Source organism: Megachile rotundata, chromosome 2, assembly GCF_050947335.1.
Source record: "Megachile rotundata isolate GNS110a chromosome 2, iyMegRotu1, whole genome shotgun sequence".
NCBI classification, from domain to species: Eukaryota; Metazoa; Arthropoda; class Insecta; order Hymenoptera; family Megachilidae; genus Megachile; species Megachile rotundata.
The window spans coordinates 11,472,474-11,489,689 of NC_134984.1; the positions used below are offsets into that span (position 1 = coordinate 11,472,474).

General features: G+C 36.7%; 2 protein-coding genes across 3 annotated transcripts in view; one reads left to right on the top strand and one right to left on the bottom strand.

The window, feature by feature from the left end:
- Positions 1-17,216, top strand: part of LOC100883817 (defective proboscis extension response 20) — a 405,987-nt gene that overhangs the window by 222,492 nt on the left and 166,279 nt on the right. For both annotated transcript variants that reach the window (XM_076539924.1, XM_076539926.1), the window contains exon 3: positions 17,053-17,103. The gene's annotated coding sequence lies outside the window, so the exon portion shown is untranslated. The remainder of the gene's footprint in view (positions 1-17,052; positions 17,104-17,216) is intronic.
- On the bottom strand, positions 1,594-6,789 carry LOC100874762 (uncharacterized). The gene has a single exon (XM_076528976.1). The coding sequence runs from the start codon at positions 6,787-6,789 to the stop codon at positions 1,594-1,596; it is 5,196 nt and encodes a 1,731-aa protein (XP_076385091.1).

Here is a 17,216-nt window from a genome sequence, read left to right on the forward strand (position 1 = left end):
TCGTGTCGGGTATGGACAGTATTCATATTTATTAGAGGAATAGAAAAATAATGTCTTTTTACATTCAAATAAATTTTTAACAAGTTCTTGTTATTAAACGTGACTCTCGTTGTCAACCTTTTGTCATCGGTGTGCAAGTTTTAATGTCGGATCGATAAAAATGGATTTTTGAGGAAAATACAGATGCCATTTTGGATGTCATAGAAAAAAATGTGCGAAAATATAATATAACGTCGAAAGAACACTTGAAAGAAATATTAAAAAGAGAATGGTGTAGTATAGAACCTAACTTTGAAGGGTTATCATATAAAATATTAATTTATAAAATTCCTGCTAAAATAACTGTAGCAATAATTATGAATACTTTTGTCCTCCGCTGTATTTAGAAATACCGTTATTTTCCGGTTCTCTGATACAATTTTACTGACCAGTAAATGGATATTCGTTATGGGAGATCTCCACAAGGAAGACGCAGGTTGGAGGTTATGTTGTTCGACAACTTCACCGCACCCTTGTGGTCCAGAACACAGACCGATATCCTATTTACATGCTTAAATTACTTGTGCCAACGATCGGGGTAACTATCAAATTGAAACAGGTGCACGGCTTGCAAGTTCATCCGAATCAAATTCCAATCGCGACAACAAGTATAATTGATCCATTTGGAACGAAAATGTAATTAACGTCGTGGTACCTGGGGCAGTACGAGATTATATTAATGTTAAGTCTCGTGGTATTTGACGTGACCGAATATTGACTGTTTGTATAGTAATTTGCTGCGGTAATATAGCGTGATTTTTATTGTAGTAACAGATTAACGTTGTTGCAGTGTACCGAATGAAATATGGGTGTGAAATAATACTGTTTTATTTGAGATCGCAGCAGATATCAATTTTATTTCTTTTTTAATGGAAGGGGATAATAAATGAGATATAGGTCTTAATTTAAGTGGCCATTAAAAGTTTTTATTCTAAATTTGAATATATGGGATTATTTGAAAAATTTGTTCGTATGTGATTAATAGCAGGACGTTCAATGCAAACCAAGTTAGCACGAACGCTTCAGAAATAACTATACTTCTTGTAGCGTCCCGAAATGCGGAGTGTTGCAGACGCTGGACTCTGGCAGGTGGAGTCTTATTGAAAAACGAATTGATGTACGACTCTATTGTCTACGATTACAATTTTTGTGGTAACGTTCGTACTGCTCCAGCGATTTTTTCCGAATGCTCGAGAAGCGTGGTCTTTTGCACGTTTCGACCGGTCGCCGACCGTCGCTTGTCTTACCTCTCCCGGCGATGAGTTCATCTAGAGGTGCCACCGATCGATCTTTTAACGATTAATTATCCTACCAATGCTCATGCACCGCCAGATGTCGACGCTTGGACCGAACATGCCGCCCCCCTTGAACTATGTATAGTTCAACCAGAATCTAATTTGATTACAATATGTAGATGTAATGTGTAGATGTAATTAACAATCTTATGCGGTGTAGCAAGTGTGATCATAATAATGTGTTCTAATCTATACTTAACATTATCTAAGGATATTATTCGCTTATACTTATACTATTTACATGGATTATAGTTGTTATTTACAAAGGCAAAGGTGCTATACGTTTAATACAGCGCTTGTATTCTCCTTGGGTTGTTTTGACGGTGACCACACGTATGACTCCGTCGTCGCCTGGGTGGACTGCGGTGATTCGTCCGAGCGGCCAGTGCATTGGAGGTGCATTATCTTCTTTCAGGATAACCAGCGTACCGATTGGTATATTTGGAGCCTTTGCTGCGTGCCACTTCGTCCGCGCAATTTGCTCCTGCAAGTAATCTTTAACCCATCGCTTCCAGAAATGACTTCGTATTTGTTGGATGTGTTGCCATGTTGATAGTTTGCCAACTGGGAGAGCTGAACAATCATAATCTGGCATACTCGTTAAATTTTCGCCGATAAGAAAATGGCCAGGTGTTAGGGATTGGAGATCATTAGGATCAGGTGACAAAGGTGTAATTGGGCGTGAATTTAGAATCGCTTCTATCTGGGTAATCAAGGTCAAGAGTGCTTCATACGAGAGTAATGTATCACCTATGACACGTGTTAGGTGGTATTTCGTGCGTCGAACGGCAGCCTCCCATAACCCACCAAAATGTGGTGATCTTGGGGGAATCATGTGCCAATTTATGCCGTCATTAGCCAATGCGGACGTGAGAGCGTTGTTTGTTTGCTGTGTTTTGAAGAAAGCGTACATCTCTTTTATTTCTCGCTTTGCACCTACGAAATTTGTTGCGTTATCTGAATAGATATCGCTCGGTAGACCTCGTCGCGCGAAAAAGCGACGCAGAGCTGCTAAAACGGCGTCAATTGTTAAATCGCCCACTAACTCAATATGTACCGCCTTTGTTGAGAAGCAAACGAAGATAGCTATGTATATTTTGACCTTGTTTCGATTACGTTGAACCTTCTCCTTTATAAACAAAGGGCCACAAAAATCTAAACCAACTTGGTTGAAAGGCTTAGAAGGAACTACGCGACTGAGTGGTAAATCGCCCATTTTATACTCAACAATTGGCGGCTTGGCTCGAAAACATATGACGCATTTATGAATAAGACTTCTTACGAGACGTTTAGCGTTAGGAACCCAAAATCGTTGTCGTACCGCGTTGAGGGTGGCTAAGACCCCGGCATGAAAGTGTTTTACATGTTGTTCTAAAATAATCAGATTCGTGACATGATGTTGTCTCGGTAACAAAATTGGATGTCGCGAATTATATGGAATATTTGCCTGCGACAATCGTCCGCCTACCCTTAATATCCCATTTGCATCAATGAACGGATTTAAAGGACTGATACCCGCGTTCAAACGACCCGAACTATTTAGCGCGTTGAACACCTGGAAATAACTTTCTTGCTGTATAGCTCGAATAATATACGTTTCTGCCCGGAGAATTTCGGAGGCCGATACCATACCCTTATTGGCTTCCTTCCTTGAACTATTAAATCGAAAACGTAAAATGTAGGCAATGATGCGTTTAAGTCTAGAATAGGATGAATATTTCTCGAAGCCGTTCCAATTCACAACGCGCGAAGGCAATGCGATTGAAGGGCGTAATTCAGGTAGCTCAATTGGTTCCAACCTGAAAGCTGGCCAGTGCTCTTCAGCCTTCGCCAACCAGCTCGGTCCATGGAACCAAAATATATTATTTACTAGTTCCGTTGGAGATAAACCGCGAGATATTAGATCAGCTGGGTTGTTTGTTGACGATGCATGACGCCACTCGATACCACTGGTAACATTTTGAATTTCGTTTACGCGATGTGCAACAAAGGTTTTGAGTGTATGAGGTGGTGTTCTTATCCAGTGCAATGTAATTGTTGAATCGGACCAGAAGATAGTTCGATTAAATGAAATTCTTCGTAGTGAACTAGTTATTGTCTGATATAATTTCGCTAATAAATGCGCCGCGCATAGCTCTAAGCGTGGCAACGTAACAGTTTTTAGAGGCGCCACTCGTGATTTGGCTGAAAGTAGTTTTACAATTATGTTACCGTGATGATCGAATGAACGTACATAGAAACATGCGCCGTACGCCTGCTCGCTGGCGTCACAAAAACCGTGTAACTCCAACGATACACTCGCCTTACATGTAATTTGTCTAGAAAAAGTGATGTTACGTATCGAATTCAATTCTCTACAGAATGTAAGCCAAAACGTATGTATGTCTGTTGGCACAGATTCGTCCCAACTTAATTGCAATTTCCAAAGTTTCTGCATTAGAATTTTTGCTCGTATTATAATAGGCCCGAGTAAACCCAACGGATCAAATAACGAAGCGATTACCGACAATATTGATCTTTTTGTTACGCGCGTGTTATATTCGATTTCCTTTACATCGTATATTATTGTGTCGTGTTTTGCATTCCAACCCAAACCGAGAGTTTTTACGGTACCGTCCAGGTCCAGTCGTAAATGCGTGGCGTCCGTTTTGTCATCTAAAGAGTCGATCAACGTGGGTTCATTTGTTGCCCATTGCCTCAGCTTGAATTTTCCCTTGTCGCATAATGTAATGAGATCGTCCCTAATTGCAATGGCCTCTTCTCGCGTGCTCGCGCCCGTCAACAGATCGTCGACATAAAAATCCTCTCGCAATGCTCTCTCCCCGTGTGGAAAATCTTTTCCTTCGTCTAAACTAAGTTGTAATAAAGTACGGGTAGCTAGAAAAGGCGCTGCGGAGGTACCGTATGTTACCGTATTTAACGTGTAAGTTTTTATGGGTTCGCGATGAGATTTCCGCCACAATATTTGTTGATATTTGCGATCATTAGGATGTACTAGTACCTGACGGTACATTTTTTCTATGTCCGCGGTCAATACGTAATTATGGAATCTAAATCTAAGAAGAAGTGAGTACAAGTTATCTTGGATGGTTGGACCGGTTAATAACATGTCGTTTAATGATACTCCGTTGGATGTTTTTGCCGACGCATCAAAGACCACGCGAAGTTTAGTGGTCAGGCTGGATTGTTTTATTACTGCATGATGGGGTAAATAATAACCGCCGTCTAAGTTTGTAGCTTTAGTTTCGGACATATGACCTAATCGAATGTATTCTTCAAGAAATTCCGTATATTTAATCTTTAATTGTGGTTCCTTAGTTAATTTCTGTTCTAATGATCGAAATCTTCGCAACGCGACAGAAAATGATTCTCCTAAACCCTTGGTGTTTTCTTTAAATGGCAATTTAACAATGTATCGACCGGTGATCGGATCGCGTGTAGTGTTTGCTATGAAGTGACTTTCAGCTTCGCGTTCTTCTTCAGACGAGATGGGAGCGTGAATAGGTTCTTCTAATTCCCAAAATTTCGCGATTTGTTCGTGAATACCTTCGCGTGCTACGTTGCATCGAGTTGTTTGAGCTGTGTCGTGATCGGGTATTCTTCCGCCAATTACCCAACCAAGCTTTGTTTTTTGTAACGTAATCGAATTATCTCTTAACTTAATCTGACCCACACATAATAATTGTAAGAATAGTTCCGCGCCTATCAAACCGTCGATTTCTGCTGAGCGGTCGAACGAAGGATCCGCGAGTGGTAAATTTTTTGGAATTTTGAGTTCCCCCTTCGAGATTGTGCGCGATGGTAATACGTCAGTAATTTGTGGGAGAATTAAGAATGTAACATCGGCTTGAAATTGATTTATACGCGATTGAATTTTCGTTTTAATTGCGTGCTTTATTGTTGTCGTGTTTTTATTAATACCGATTACCGGAATGTTAATTTTCTGACGCGGTAAATTTAACCTACACGCGGCTTGCTCGGTTAAAAAATGTGACTGCGACCCGGAGTCCAACAATACCCGACACGGTTGTAACTGACCCTCGTTATTTGTTATATGAATTATGGCAGTGGACAATAATGTCTCCGATCCGACGTTCGCGCTTAGAGCCGACATGTTTAACTGACCCGAAGACTGACTATCGCTACTAGTTTCTTTATGTAATAGAGTATGGTGATGCCCTTTGCATTGTTTGCATGAACTAGCACGACAATTTTTCGCTAGATGGTTTGGCCGAAGGCAATTTATACACAATCCTGCGCTCTTAACCATATCTAGCCGTTGATCGACAGCAACATTTGTTAATTTTGGGCAATTTGACGTGTAATGTTTTTCTTTGCATAGGTTGCATAAGATTTCAAAGGACGCATGTACAAAATTAGGGCTTCGCGATGTTTTTGAGGACCCGTATTGCTTATATTCCGGACGCGTGTACGACATGACTGTGTCTTTATTCGGCGTTGCGCGATTGTTTTCTAAGAGTTTTCGTCTGGTATGCAAAAATTCGAGAAGATTATCCATTGTCGGTAAAACAGCTCCCTGCGTTTGTTCTTTCCATTTTAGACGCGTCCCCTCGTCGAGTTTCGATATTATCGCGTAAATTGGAAAGGCCTCTAAGAACGGTATATTTAACGCTTGTAACGCCCTGTAATGTTTCGTTACGCTGTCCACCAGCTCGCACAATGAAGCGACATTGTATCGACTGCAGGCGGGCAACGCGAAAAAAGCTTGTATTCGATTGTTAATTACTATGGATGGATCGTTATAATATTTTTCAAGAATATTCCACGCTACTAAATAGTTCGCTGCAGTTGTTTCTAATGATTCTATTTTTTCGGCAGCTTTTCCGGTCAAACAGGATCTCAAATAAATTAATTTTTGTGTGTCGCGAAAACCAGAATTGTCGTGCACAGCAGAACGAAATGCATCGGCAAACCCTGGCCACGCTTCGTATGAGCCGCTGAATTTAGGCAAATGCATTGTCGGTAATTTCACATGCATGTCGGATGCAATTGTTAATGGAGATTGTGTTAAGAGTAGCGCGTTATTTGAAACGGAAGCTCGCGTAATATTTTCTCCAGTATTGAAATCATTTGTATTCTGAGCGTTTATTACATCTTGCGGCGATTCGACGCGACGAGGTCCCCCAACTGACTCTAATAAATGTTGCGCTTTAGCAACATGCGTAAGATACGCTTCTTCAATTTCACCGCGTTCGATCAGGCGTTGTTCGTATAATTCGTCCGTCGCGAGGAGTTCCAACGCGTTCTGAATCGACTCGAGTGCCTCGAAGTCGCGTTCTATTTTTGCAAGGCGTAAGCGTAGTTGATGTACGCCTGATTCGGATGTCGCGTCAAATTCATTAACGAATTTTATGAACGTTGTGAATTTTGCTTTGATCGCGCCACGTTTTCGTACTAATTCCGATTCGGTGTTTACAATACTCTCGTTCGCCATTGTTTAATTGAGATAAATAAATGGGAGGTAAAAGACAGCGATTTAACGAATATGACAGACTTACGCTTCGTTCAGCTTCCCCGGCAACGTGTTGTCCTACGGCGATGCGTGCGATGTCTGCTGCTTCTGCGACTCAGGAAATCTCGTTCTCGTCCAACCCCGATTTCCGATGTTCCAAGTTCCGACGTTGGTCGATCAGGGATGATGCACTGCTTGTGCAGTCGAATCGTTCCTTGCTGATGTCCAAAGGTGATGCGCTGCCTGCCCAGCCGAATCGTTCCTTGGTAGTTGCGTTTTTTCCTGGATCCCGCTTGTCCACAGAGCTTGAATCCGGTTCGAAGGACCAAAATGTAGCGTCCCGAAATGCGGAGTGTTGCAGACGCTGGACTCTGGCAGGTGGAGTCTTATTGAAAAACGAATTGATGTACGACTCTATTGTCTACGATTACAATTTTTGTGGTAACGTTCGTACTGCTCCAGCGATTTTTTCCGAATGCTCGAGAAGCGTGGTCTTTTGCACGTTTCGACCGGTCGCCGACCGTCGCTTGTCTTACCTCTCCCGGCGATGAGTTCATCTAGAGGTGCCACCGATCGATCTTTTAACGATTAATTATCCTACCAATGCTCATGCACCGCCAGATGTCGACGCTTGGACCGAACACTTCTCATTAATCTATCAGTAATGATTAAAATTAGGATTGCACTAGTTTGCAAGTTAAGAGAATTCTTCCATATGAACAATAGCACTAGCTCTGTCATTAAATAGCGAAAGACGATGTCTGGACATTTTTAAGCCTCCCAGGTTATGTAAGACCACTTCTTAAAAAAAGTTAAGTTACGCAAATTTGAAAAGTATATTCAAAATTCGGTAAATGCTTCAGAACTCTTGAAAATTAAAGAACTAATTGACCCTCCGTTCGCTGGTAGCTGACTTATACTAGAAGAAATATATTTCATTCGCGAAATGTTCACTCGCATGAACCTTTTTACCTGAACCGTACAGGTATTCTTAACAGAAACGTTAAGAAAATAGAAATATAACGGCATATTACATTAATGAATTTAGATGTTCGTTATTAGTAAGCATTCTTCGCTTCACATGTAATTGTTTTAAAATTTAACCGACGAATGTCGCGGCATCTGAAGTTCACTTTCATCAAAACACAGTTGAAACCTTATTTTTTGATGTTTTCTAAAAACTGGATAACTACTGGTCTTTACCTTATTAACTGTTATTTCGTACTTGTATTATTATGTACTTATATTTCGTTCTTATATTAAGTATCAAATGTAAATGCAAACGTAGTTCAGGAATGCGATCGGAATCTCACAAAATTTCGTCACAGAAATTACACCCTTATTTGATCTTTTCTGCTCGTAAACAAGAATTCTGTTAGTCGTTGTTTTAACCAACAATTCATTAGCAACCTGCATTATACAACATTCTACGTACACAAATGCCTGGAAATATTCGAACTGCAGTATATTCACAGCTAGAGTAAATATAAATTACACAGTACAGCAAATATCTGCACAACCTCCAGGAATTGCGTAGCAGATACACTCAAAGATAAACTTTCTACAAATTGGTACCGACATCATCGAAATGAATAATAAACAAATTATGTTTTCCAATTAATGTGTAAACTTGATCGAAATTGAAGTGCACGTACATCGGTTATATTTTTCCTGCCCAAGCATTATAACAAGCAAAATGCAAATAACTGAGATGGGCATATTTTATTTCAAACGGAAATAACAACTGTTATTAATTACTTCGATTGAAATATCAATTAATATTATTCCGAATAACGAGCTATAAAAATGCATAAAATACATTTGTCGTTTTTAACGATAAATTGCTTTCAGTTACTTTATTTGTCAAATATTGTTTTATTGTTTTAAATAAAGAAAATGATTTTAAATCTTTATTGTATTGTTTTGTAAATATGAATGATGTATTTATTTTGTGACAATTTTGTTAAATATGATGAATTGTATAGTTACTATATTATATTTTTTTATTTGATTGATTACAATTTGCTGTTTCTATAAAACTAACCTAACTAATTTTCTATTATAAAATTTTTTAGATTGAAAATATATTTTAAACTTGATCTCGTTTTTGTTAATGTGCATTGAATGAATAAAAATATTTATGACTAAAATTTTATTGTATACATTTCTTCTGTATTTTATACAAAAGTACAAGTTTAAGTTTATATAAACTTAACTACAAATCCATCACAAAAAATATGAAGTTAATCAAATTTAGACCAAAATTGTATTAAAATATGAACAGTCGATTTCACTAAAAATTTCTCAACAAAATAAACTGCCATTTTCTTACTCAAAATTCAAATTCAAGACTTCTTGAAATACGAAAGAATCACGTAAGAATTGAATTTCAAAGCTCCTCTTTTCTTGACAGTTAAAATTCAGATTTGCAAAAAATCTGAAAATATCGGAAAATGAAAATAGGAGAATTTTTATCTTCACCGCTATCACCGATCATGTTATCCAATATTATCAACGGACCGCATTCGCTCCAAGACAGGGACTCGAAAATGGGTCGACTCGTGTAATGGTTCGTTCGAATCCCTGGAGGCGAGGCGACCAGCCAATATTGTATTTACATGGCCGAATTAGTTGAGCCAACGAACAGCCATCGTGACCAGCACTTTCCTGTCTATTGCCATGAAATTTCGTTTCGCCGTAGTGAATCGCGTTTCCCGAAGCTCTAGAAAATGTATGGAAAAAGTGCTAGCACCTTCATCGTTTCGTTTCGTTAATCAAATCATTGGACCAGGTTAAAACATGTTGGATGGAAAATATGGTCGGTGATTTTGGAAGGATTTAATAAATCTTGTGTTGATCACTTTGAGTGCAACGTTTAAGTCTTTGCGTACATATTCTGTTATTCAACTTCTTAACCTATAAATTTGCTTCGACAGTTTCATCAGTCAGAGCTACCAATGTCAACCAACATGGCGCGTGAAGAATGAACTTCTTAACCTACAATTTTCTGGACTCTCATACACAGTTAGTTAATTCTTAATCTTCTAATTATGTAATTTTTTAATACTCAAATTTCCTACTTTTCTAATTGCCTAATGTTCTTATTACTTAATTTTCAGTAAAATCTCACATTTCGAAATTTTTGAAAATCAAAGAATTTGAACTAAAAATTGACGAATTCAGTTCTTGACAGTTATCTAAATCAATTCCAAATATTCAATTCAATCATTCAATTGAGCCTTCAACCCCCAAACAGGTTTAAAGATTAATTGCTGTTTAAGAGTGAGAAGTGGTCGAATCGTGGCAATGGAAACTTCCTTGAGGAACGATTGAGACGTGTTGGAACGCGAGAAACGCGAAGAATTTCTCGACTAGCGTAAAACAGAGATTCGAAACGTGCTTGCTTTAACTATCGAGCAAAGGTTCGCAAGAAAAAAGAGTACTAATCTGCGGTATCTGTAGGCAGAAGCTGTTCTGAAAATGGAGGAGTCTGATATTCAAATTTCCAGATTTGGGAATTTTGCAATTCATTTGCATATTTTGGAATTTTCACTTTGTTGAGATTAGAAGTACATTTTACAAGTTTTCTAATTTTCAAATTTTCTGGTTCATGATTTTCTAAATTTGAAGGTCTCGATTTACCAAATTTGTAAATTGAAAGATACAAATTTGTAGTTTCAGTTTAGAATTTTTCAATTTCTCAAATTTCTCAAATTTCTAAATTTCTAAATTTCCGAATTTTTAAATTTCTGAATTTCCAAATTTCCAAATTTCCACATTCCTATTCCTGAATTTCCACATTTCTGAATTTCCAAATTTCCAAATTTCCAAATTTCCAAATTTCTAAATTTCTAAGTCTATTATTTCCTAAATTTTCAAATTTCTGAATACCCAAATTTCCATATTAGAATTTTGTAAAATTTCCAAATTCCAAACTCAAAAATTCCCAAATCCCTAAATCCACAAATACCCAAATTTCCAAATTCTAAATTTCCTAAATCCCAAAATTCCCAAATTACAAATTTCCCAAATCAAAAGATTTACAAATCCCAAGATTCCCAAATTCAAAATTTCTAATCCCGAAATCCCGAAATCCCGAAATTTCCAAATCCCTAAATCTCCAAAATCCCAAATGCCCAAATCCCCAAATCCCAAAATCCCCAGATCTCCACATTCCCAAATCCCCAAATTGCCAATTTCGTAAATCCCTCAATTCCAAAATCCTCAAATCCCTAAATCCCCAAATCCCCAAATCCCTAAATCCCCAAATCCCCAAATCCCCAAATCCCCAAATCCCCAAATCCCCAAATCCCCAAATCCCTAAATCCCTAAACCCCAAATCCCCAAATACTCAAATCTCCTAAACCCCCAACGCCCCAAATCCCCAAACCCAAAATTTCTCTACACTCAAATCTCCAAATTCGCAAACCTCCCTTCCCACATTCAAAACCCCAAAAACTGAATAACTAAAAAACTTCAACCCCCAATCTCGAAGCACGAATACCCCAGCGACCTTCAACTTCACACTCGATCCATCACCGTACGAAACTCGATTCGCGAGTCATCTCTCGCGCTTCTAAAACGAAAGAGAAAAGCAGTTAAAATTACCCGATGGAGCGTTGGTGTAAGACCTTCGAGAAAACTATCGCACAGCGAATATAATCGTAGTTTATCGAAGAGAACGCGAGCGCCAAGAAATCTATCGATTCTGGGGGAAAGCTTCTAGGCGTAAAAAAGAGTGTTCCACTCGAGGGATTTCTCGGAGACGAGCGTCGTCTCGCTGGTACGTGATCGCTCGTACTCTCAGCGTAAAACCAGCCGAGTTTCCCTCCGTTTTTCTATCTGCCATCTAAGCCACGAGTATTCTTCACGGCAACGCGAACCGGAAACAATTCTTGTACCGCTTCGTTGATACGAACAAACGCAACGGAGATACAGCGGTAGGCTGCGCGATGCGGAATTTGCGGATACACTCGGCTTCCAGCTGAATCGATATATCGTTTCGTGAGAGCGCTCGCAATTTCAGCCATTTTTTCTTTTCATCTTCTCGCAGACGACGACCGGAAACCTAGAAACCTTTGCATTATTTATGCGCGTTCGCTTGAAAACGACGCGACGCTGTTTCGACAACGATCCTGGAATCAAGTACACACTTGCGTTTCAATATGGCAACTGTATCGACACCTGATGCGATGAATATTTTTCTTACTGGTTTTAAGGGTTTTAAGAAAACTACGAATTCATGTGAATTCGAATGTGTTCTTGAAATTTATAGTAGATGTGGGTAGATGATTTTTTATGGAGGTCGGATATTCTGCTTAAGATTATATATCAGGTTAGATATTTTCTATAAGCTTGCTTTGCATACAAGGTTAGATATTCTCTGTAAGGTTATATGTAAGGTTATGTACGCTCTTTAAGGTTGTATATAAGGTTAGATATTTTCTATAAGCTTGTTATGCATACAAGGTTAGATATTCTCTATAAGGTTATATATAAGGTTATGTAATCTCTTTAAGGTTATATATAAGGTTAGATATTCTCTGCAAGATTAAATGTGAGGTTAGACATTCTCTTTCAAATACTATACAAATAAGATTAGATATTCTGTATGAGCTTATTATGTAAGGTTAGATATTCCGTATAATGTTATATGTAAAATAAGAAATTTCATATATGAACAAGGTCAAAATAAAATTTGGGTTAAAATTTCATAGATGAAAGTTAGAATAAAATACAGGTTAACATTTTATAAATGAACAAGGTTAAAATAAAATTTAGATTAAATTTTCATAGATGAACAAGTTTAAAATAAAATACAGGTTAAAATTTCATAAATGAACAAGGTTAGAATAAAATACAGGTTAAAATTTCATAAATGAACAAGGTTAAAATAAAATTCAAGTTAGAATTTCATAAATGAACAATGTTAAAATATAATTTAGATTAAATTTTCATAGATGAACAAGGTTAGAAGAAAATACAGGTTAAATTTTCATAAATGAACAATGTTAAAATATAATTTAGATTAAATTTTCATAGATGAACAAGGTTAGAAGAAAATACAGGTTAAATTTTCATAAATGAACAATGTTAAAATATAATTTAGATTAAATTTTCATAGATGAACAAGGTTAGAAGAAAATACAGGCTAAAATTTTATAAATGGACAAGGTTAAAATAAAATTTAGGTTAAATTTTCATAGATGAACAAGGTTAGAATAAAACTCAGGTTAAAATTTCTTAAATGAACACGGTTTCAATAAAATTCAAATAAAAATTTCCCAAATGAACGAAGTTAAAATAAAATTCAAATAAAAGTACCATAAATGAACAAAATTAAAATAAAACTCAGGTTAAAATTTCATAAATGAACATAAAGTTAGACAAGTTCTCGTCACATAATATATCGATCAAAGCTGTCATCTTAATTCGATTCCTCCCGATCGAGGACAAAGCAAAGCTCGCTACCGTATTTGCTAAATGACTTCAAGTAAATCGAATGTATCTCCTTCCAGCCTTTACCCTCCGTCAACGTCTCCTTTTATCTCCGTAGCTAGGTTTTTCTGCTCGATTTTTAGCCAGTCGCGTCGTCGCGAGTTCCTCGTTGTAAAATATTCGCTGTCGCTGCAACTTCTTCGCGACCGTGTTTTATATTTCTATGCATGAAATTCAAATACACCGTGTCATGTTGCGCCGCGAACATCGTTGGACGTGCATTTTGAAGTAGGTGGATTTAGAATCGTTTCGAGATACGCATACCTGCGATAAGAGATGAGACGAGCAGGATGGAGTGATTTTAATTACTTAGAACCGGTAGTGGTCGATGGGGGAACAATTTGAGAGGTTATGTGCGTTCGTGCAATCGAGAAATGGTTCGAATTTTATTGTTTTGAATCCTGTGCACTGTTTATTTGATTTTAGATAGTCTGACGTTTACTTAATTTCATTTGAAAGCATATTTAGTTTGTGTTAATTTTGGAAATAATTTTTAAATTTTCATTCATTTAATCTTGAGTCCAGTGGATTTCTTCCAGTTTTTCTTTAAAAAAAAATTAATAAATGAAGAAAGTAAAATATGTGTTTGAATGTGTTTTCTGTCTTCTAAATTTAATTAATTGTTACACAGTTGCCCTAAGAGCGATACGTACACATGTGAATGTGTAATATGTTCACATATGAACATAATACACAAATATGCATAATTGACTATATCTACAATTTATACATATATTACATATATACTTTATTACAGTATAGTTCTATTACATACATGTATACTCTTGTAAGATTGATAATACATTTCCAACAACATATATGGAACAAAGATTACATAATGTTAAATAAATGAATTATCCGTTGTGGGACGTCAGGAAATAAAGAAAAGTCATTAATTTTATTACAGACAATTAATTATTTCACCTTGTAGTACGTAGTCTGTCATAAGAAGTAATAAAACCAACTTATTTTTCATTTTTACTGCGTCCTTTCCCATAAAGCAAGGTGGTTTTCTTCACAGCAATTTCTCTCTGAAGCAACATACTTTTTTTATATGCTCGTTTCACGAGTTGAAACGGTGTCACAAGTGTTCTTTAATATTATAACTTTCTAAACGTTTTTAATCACGCGGAAGTATAAAAAATAAATGCTCGATATAATTTTTGCGTAATTATGTGAGATTTTAAATATATTAGAGATGCTTTTAACTAATTCGATTTATTTCAGCAGAAATTGGTCAAATAACTTTTCAAGATTATTTTTAAGTTATTCAATTGAAGTTGGTCATTTAGTGAAGGTAAAATAATTTATTGAAGTTACTTCTTTAATTAATTTAATTATTTGAATTATCTGTGAAAGTTTGAAGTTTAAGGAAAATGATAAAAATTAGAAAGGTTATATAATTTGTTCATCTGGCAATATAAGGAGAGTCTGTTATATCCTCAAAGTCAAATGTTTTTCCTACATTTTGTATTTACAGTAATTTATTATTATATGTCATACTTAGATACATATACATATATAATTTTTATGCATGTATGGAATATGTTTACATATATGAAATAACACATAATGGATAAAGAAGAATATTATAAATAAAAATTCAATGATACAATAAACAATGCAAACTTGAGTAATTGAGCAGTATAACAAACCTTCTTTGATCATTTTCACATATGTTGTCAAAGACTCCTCCTAAGTAACGTTTGAAAGGTTTTAGGCGTTGGTCACCGTTTAATTAAAAGTTACACGCAACGAAAGCATCAATAATACTTAATTTTCGCATACCATGAAAGCGCGTGTAACCTAACCTAATCCAATCTAACCAGAAAGGTAGACATTGGTTTCACGCTTCGTTGATTTCTACTACAAGCCCATTACCACCGATTTGTCCTTGTTCAGAATCCCTAGAGTTTCTTGGGCTTGGTTAGTATTAGAAAAGGAAAAGCTCTTTTAAATTGCTTTTTATAACAACTAAAATTATAGGTCTACATAAAAAATGCATATAATGTTTTTATAGGGTTTTGTAAGAGCTTTATACTTTGTTCGAAACTGTTTTTCCTGAAATTTATAGTTTAAGAGGTATAAAGTAAATTATGTCAAATAATAATAACACTTTCATGTGCTTGTTTGTAAATTACTTTTTAGTAAGCAATAATCGACGTAAACATTCATAACATTAGTTAAGATGTCTTTTACAATACATGTGAAAATTATTAACTTTCTACGCTGAACTTTATGCAGCTTCAACAGAGTTCAACAAGTATTATGCATTCGCGTCATTACAATATGTGACAATGCTGTTTTCTACGCGAGAACATTGAAGTGAAGTTTTTCATGATTAAATTATAATTTTTCCCAAAGACATGATATGCTTTAACTTTGATCATTTACTTTTTTAGAAAATTCACAAGATATGTAATTTCCAAATGTTTCCAATGTCGTGTATTAGTGCGAAGAGGTGCTCCACGGTGCCTAAACTACTTGGTACCTTTTATTTACATATAATGTACTTTTGTGGGATTTGTTAATACTCTTATAAAACGTGGTGAAGGCAAAAAAGTGCGAATCAAAACATATGAAACGATCATTCAATTGAAACGGAGAGCGAGTGAGTCCGTAGAGGGAGCCACTATGGTGGCGCTGTGTAATCTACGACATTCGAAAGCCACTATAGTGGCGCGTGCCTAAGAGGTTAATGTATACATAATATATTATATGTTAACGTATTATATGGTATAATGTTCCTATGTCGAACGCTTGATGAAAGTAAAGAACATCATCCTCGAAAATTAACGAACCCTTCATTAAACTTCCGAAAATTACTACGTAACGTTCGAAACACGCAAAATGACCCCCTAAAATTTCACTCGATCTTCCTTAAACGAATTTGAAATAATCCATAGCCAACATTAAACACGAACCTCCTGTGAACGTTAAATTTGTTAACTAACCTAATAAACTAATAAATAATAGCGCCCACGAGAATTTGTATCTCTTAACATGTCTAAGACGTTAAGAGTTAAATTTTATTTACTACTCCCATTTAAATTGTATTATTCCGTCTCTCTCTAAAAGTAATTTCTTTGTCATTGTCCTCTGTACCTACTCTTCGGTATTTTCTTGCGACGTACACCGGATTCCTGTGTCCAGAAAGAACCGTACAAATGCGTCCTGTTTTCCGTTGTCCTTTTCGCAACCTTCCGCGGAGATAATAACGATCTATGGGAGGCTGCATAGTTTTTCAGGTCAACGTTATCTGATGCGTTCTCGGGGCAAGTACGCGAGCACGCACGTCACGGGAATGTCACAGCAGGGGTTGGGTAGGTCAAAAGGGATTGTTTGGCTTTGGAAGTGACGAGAAATCCCGCATACCGGATCCCCAGAATCCGTGTGTTCTCCAGATGAGAAAATAGCACTAGGTTACACGTGCCGTATCGCGTATCTGCCTCGTAAATTTCCCTTGGCCACGATCTACGTTCTTCTGGACTTTCACCGAGTTCCAGGTTTTATCCAGGGAACATCGGCGAACACGAATCCACCACCGGTTTTTGCGGATGCGGAGACCGGAGGAAAAGGAATGAAAGATTGTTGGATTCGGTGAAGAAATACGACGTTACTAGATTTTTGTTGGGGATGGAAATGTGTCGCTAATTAGTTGATGTCGGTGAAGATTCACAAGATTAAGCTGCGATTTCATTATATAATTTCCTAATTTTAATTAGGTAAAATTTATTTCTGTTTTAGGATATCCCTAACTCGCATATCAGAGAAAAAGGATTACATCTTGCACACGTGGTGAGTTCTTCTTCTACACTACATTCTCTTCATTTGTTAAAAATAATAACCTAAAACTTATCAAATATTCTCTCTAGTTTTATTGTAACCCAGAGAGATCTCAATATAATAAT

Coding starts and splice junctions, on each gene's coding strand:
- LOC100874762 (XM_076528976.1), bottom strand. CDS start 6,789: ATGGCGAACGAGAGTATTGTAAACACCGAATCGGAATTAGTACGAAAA.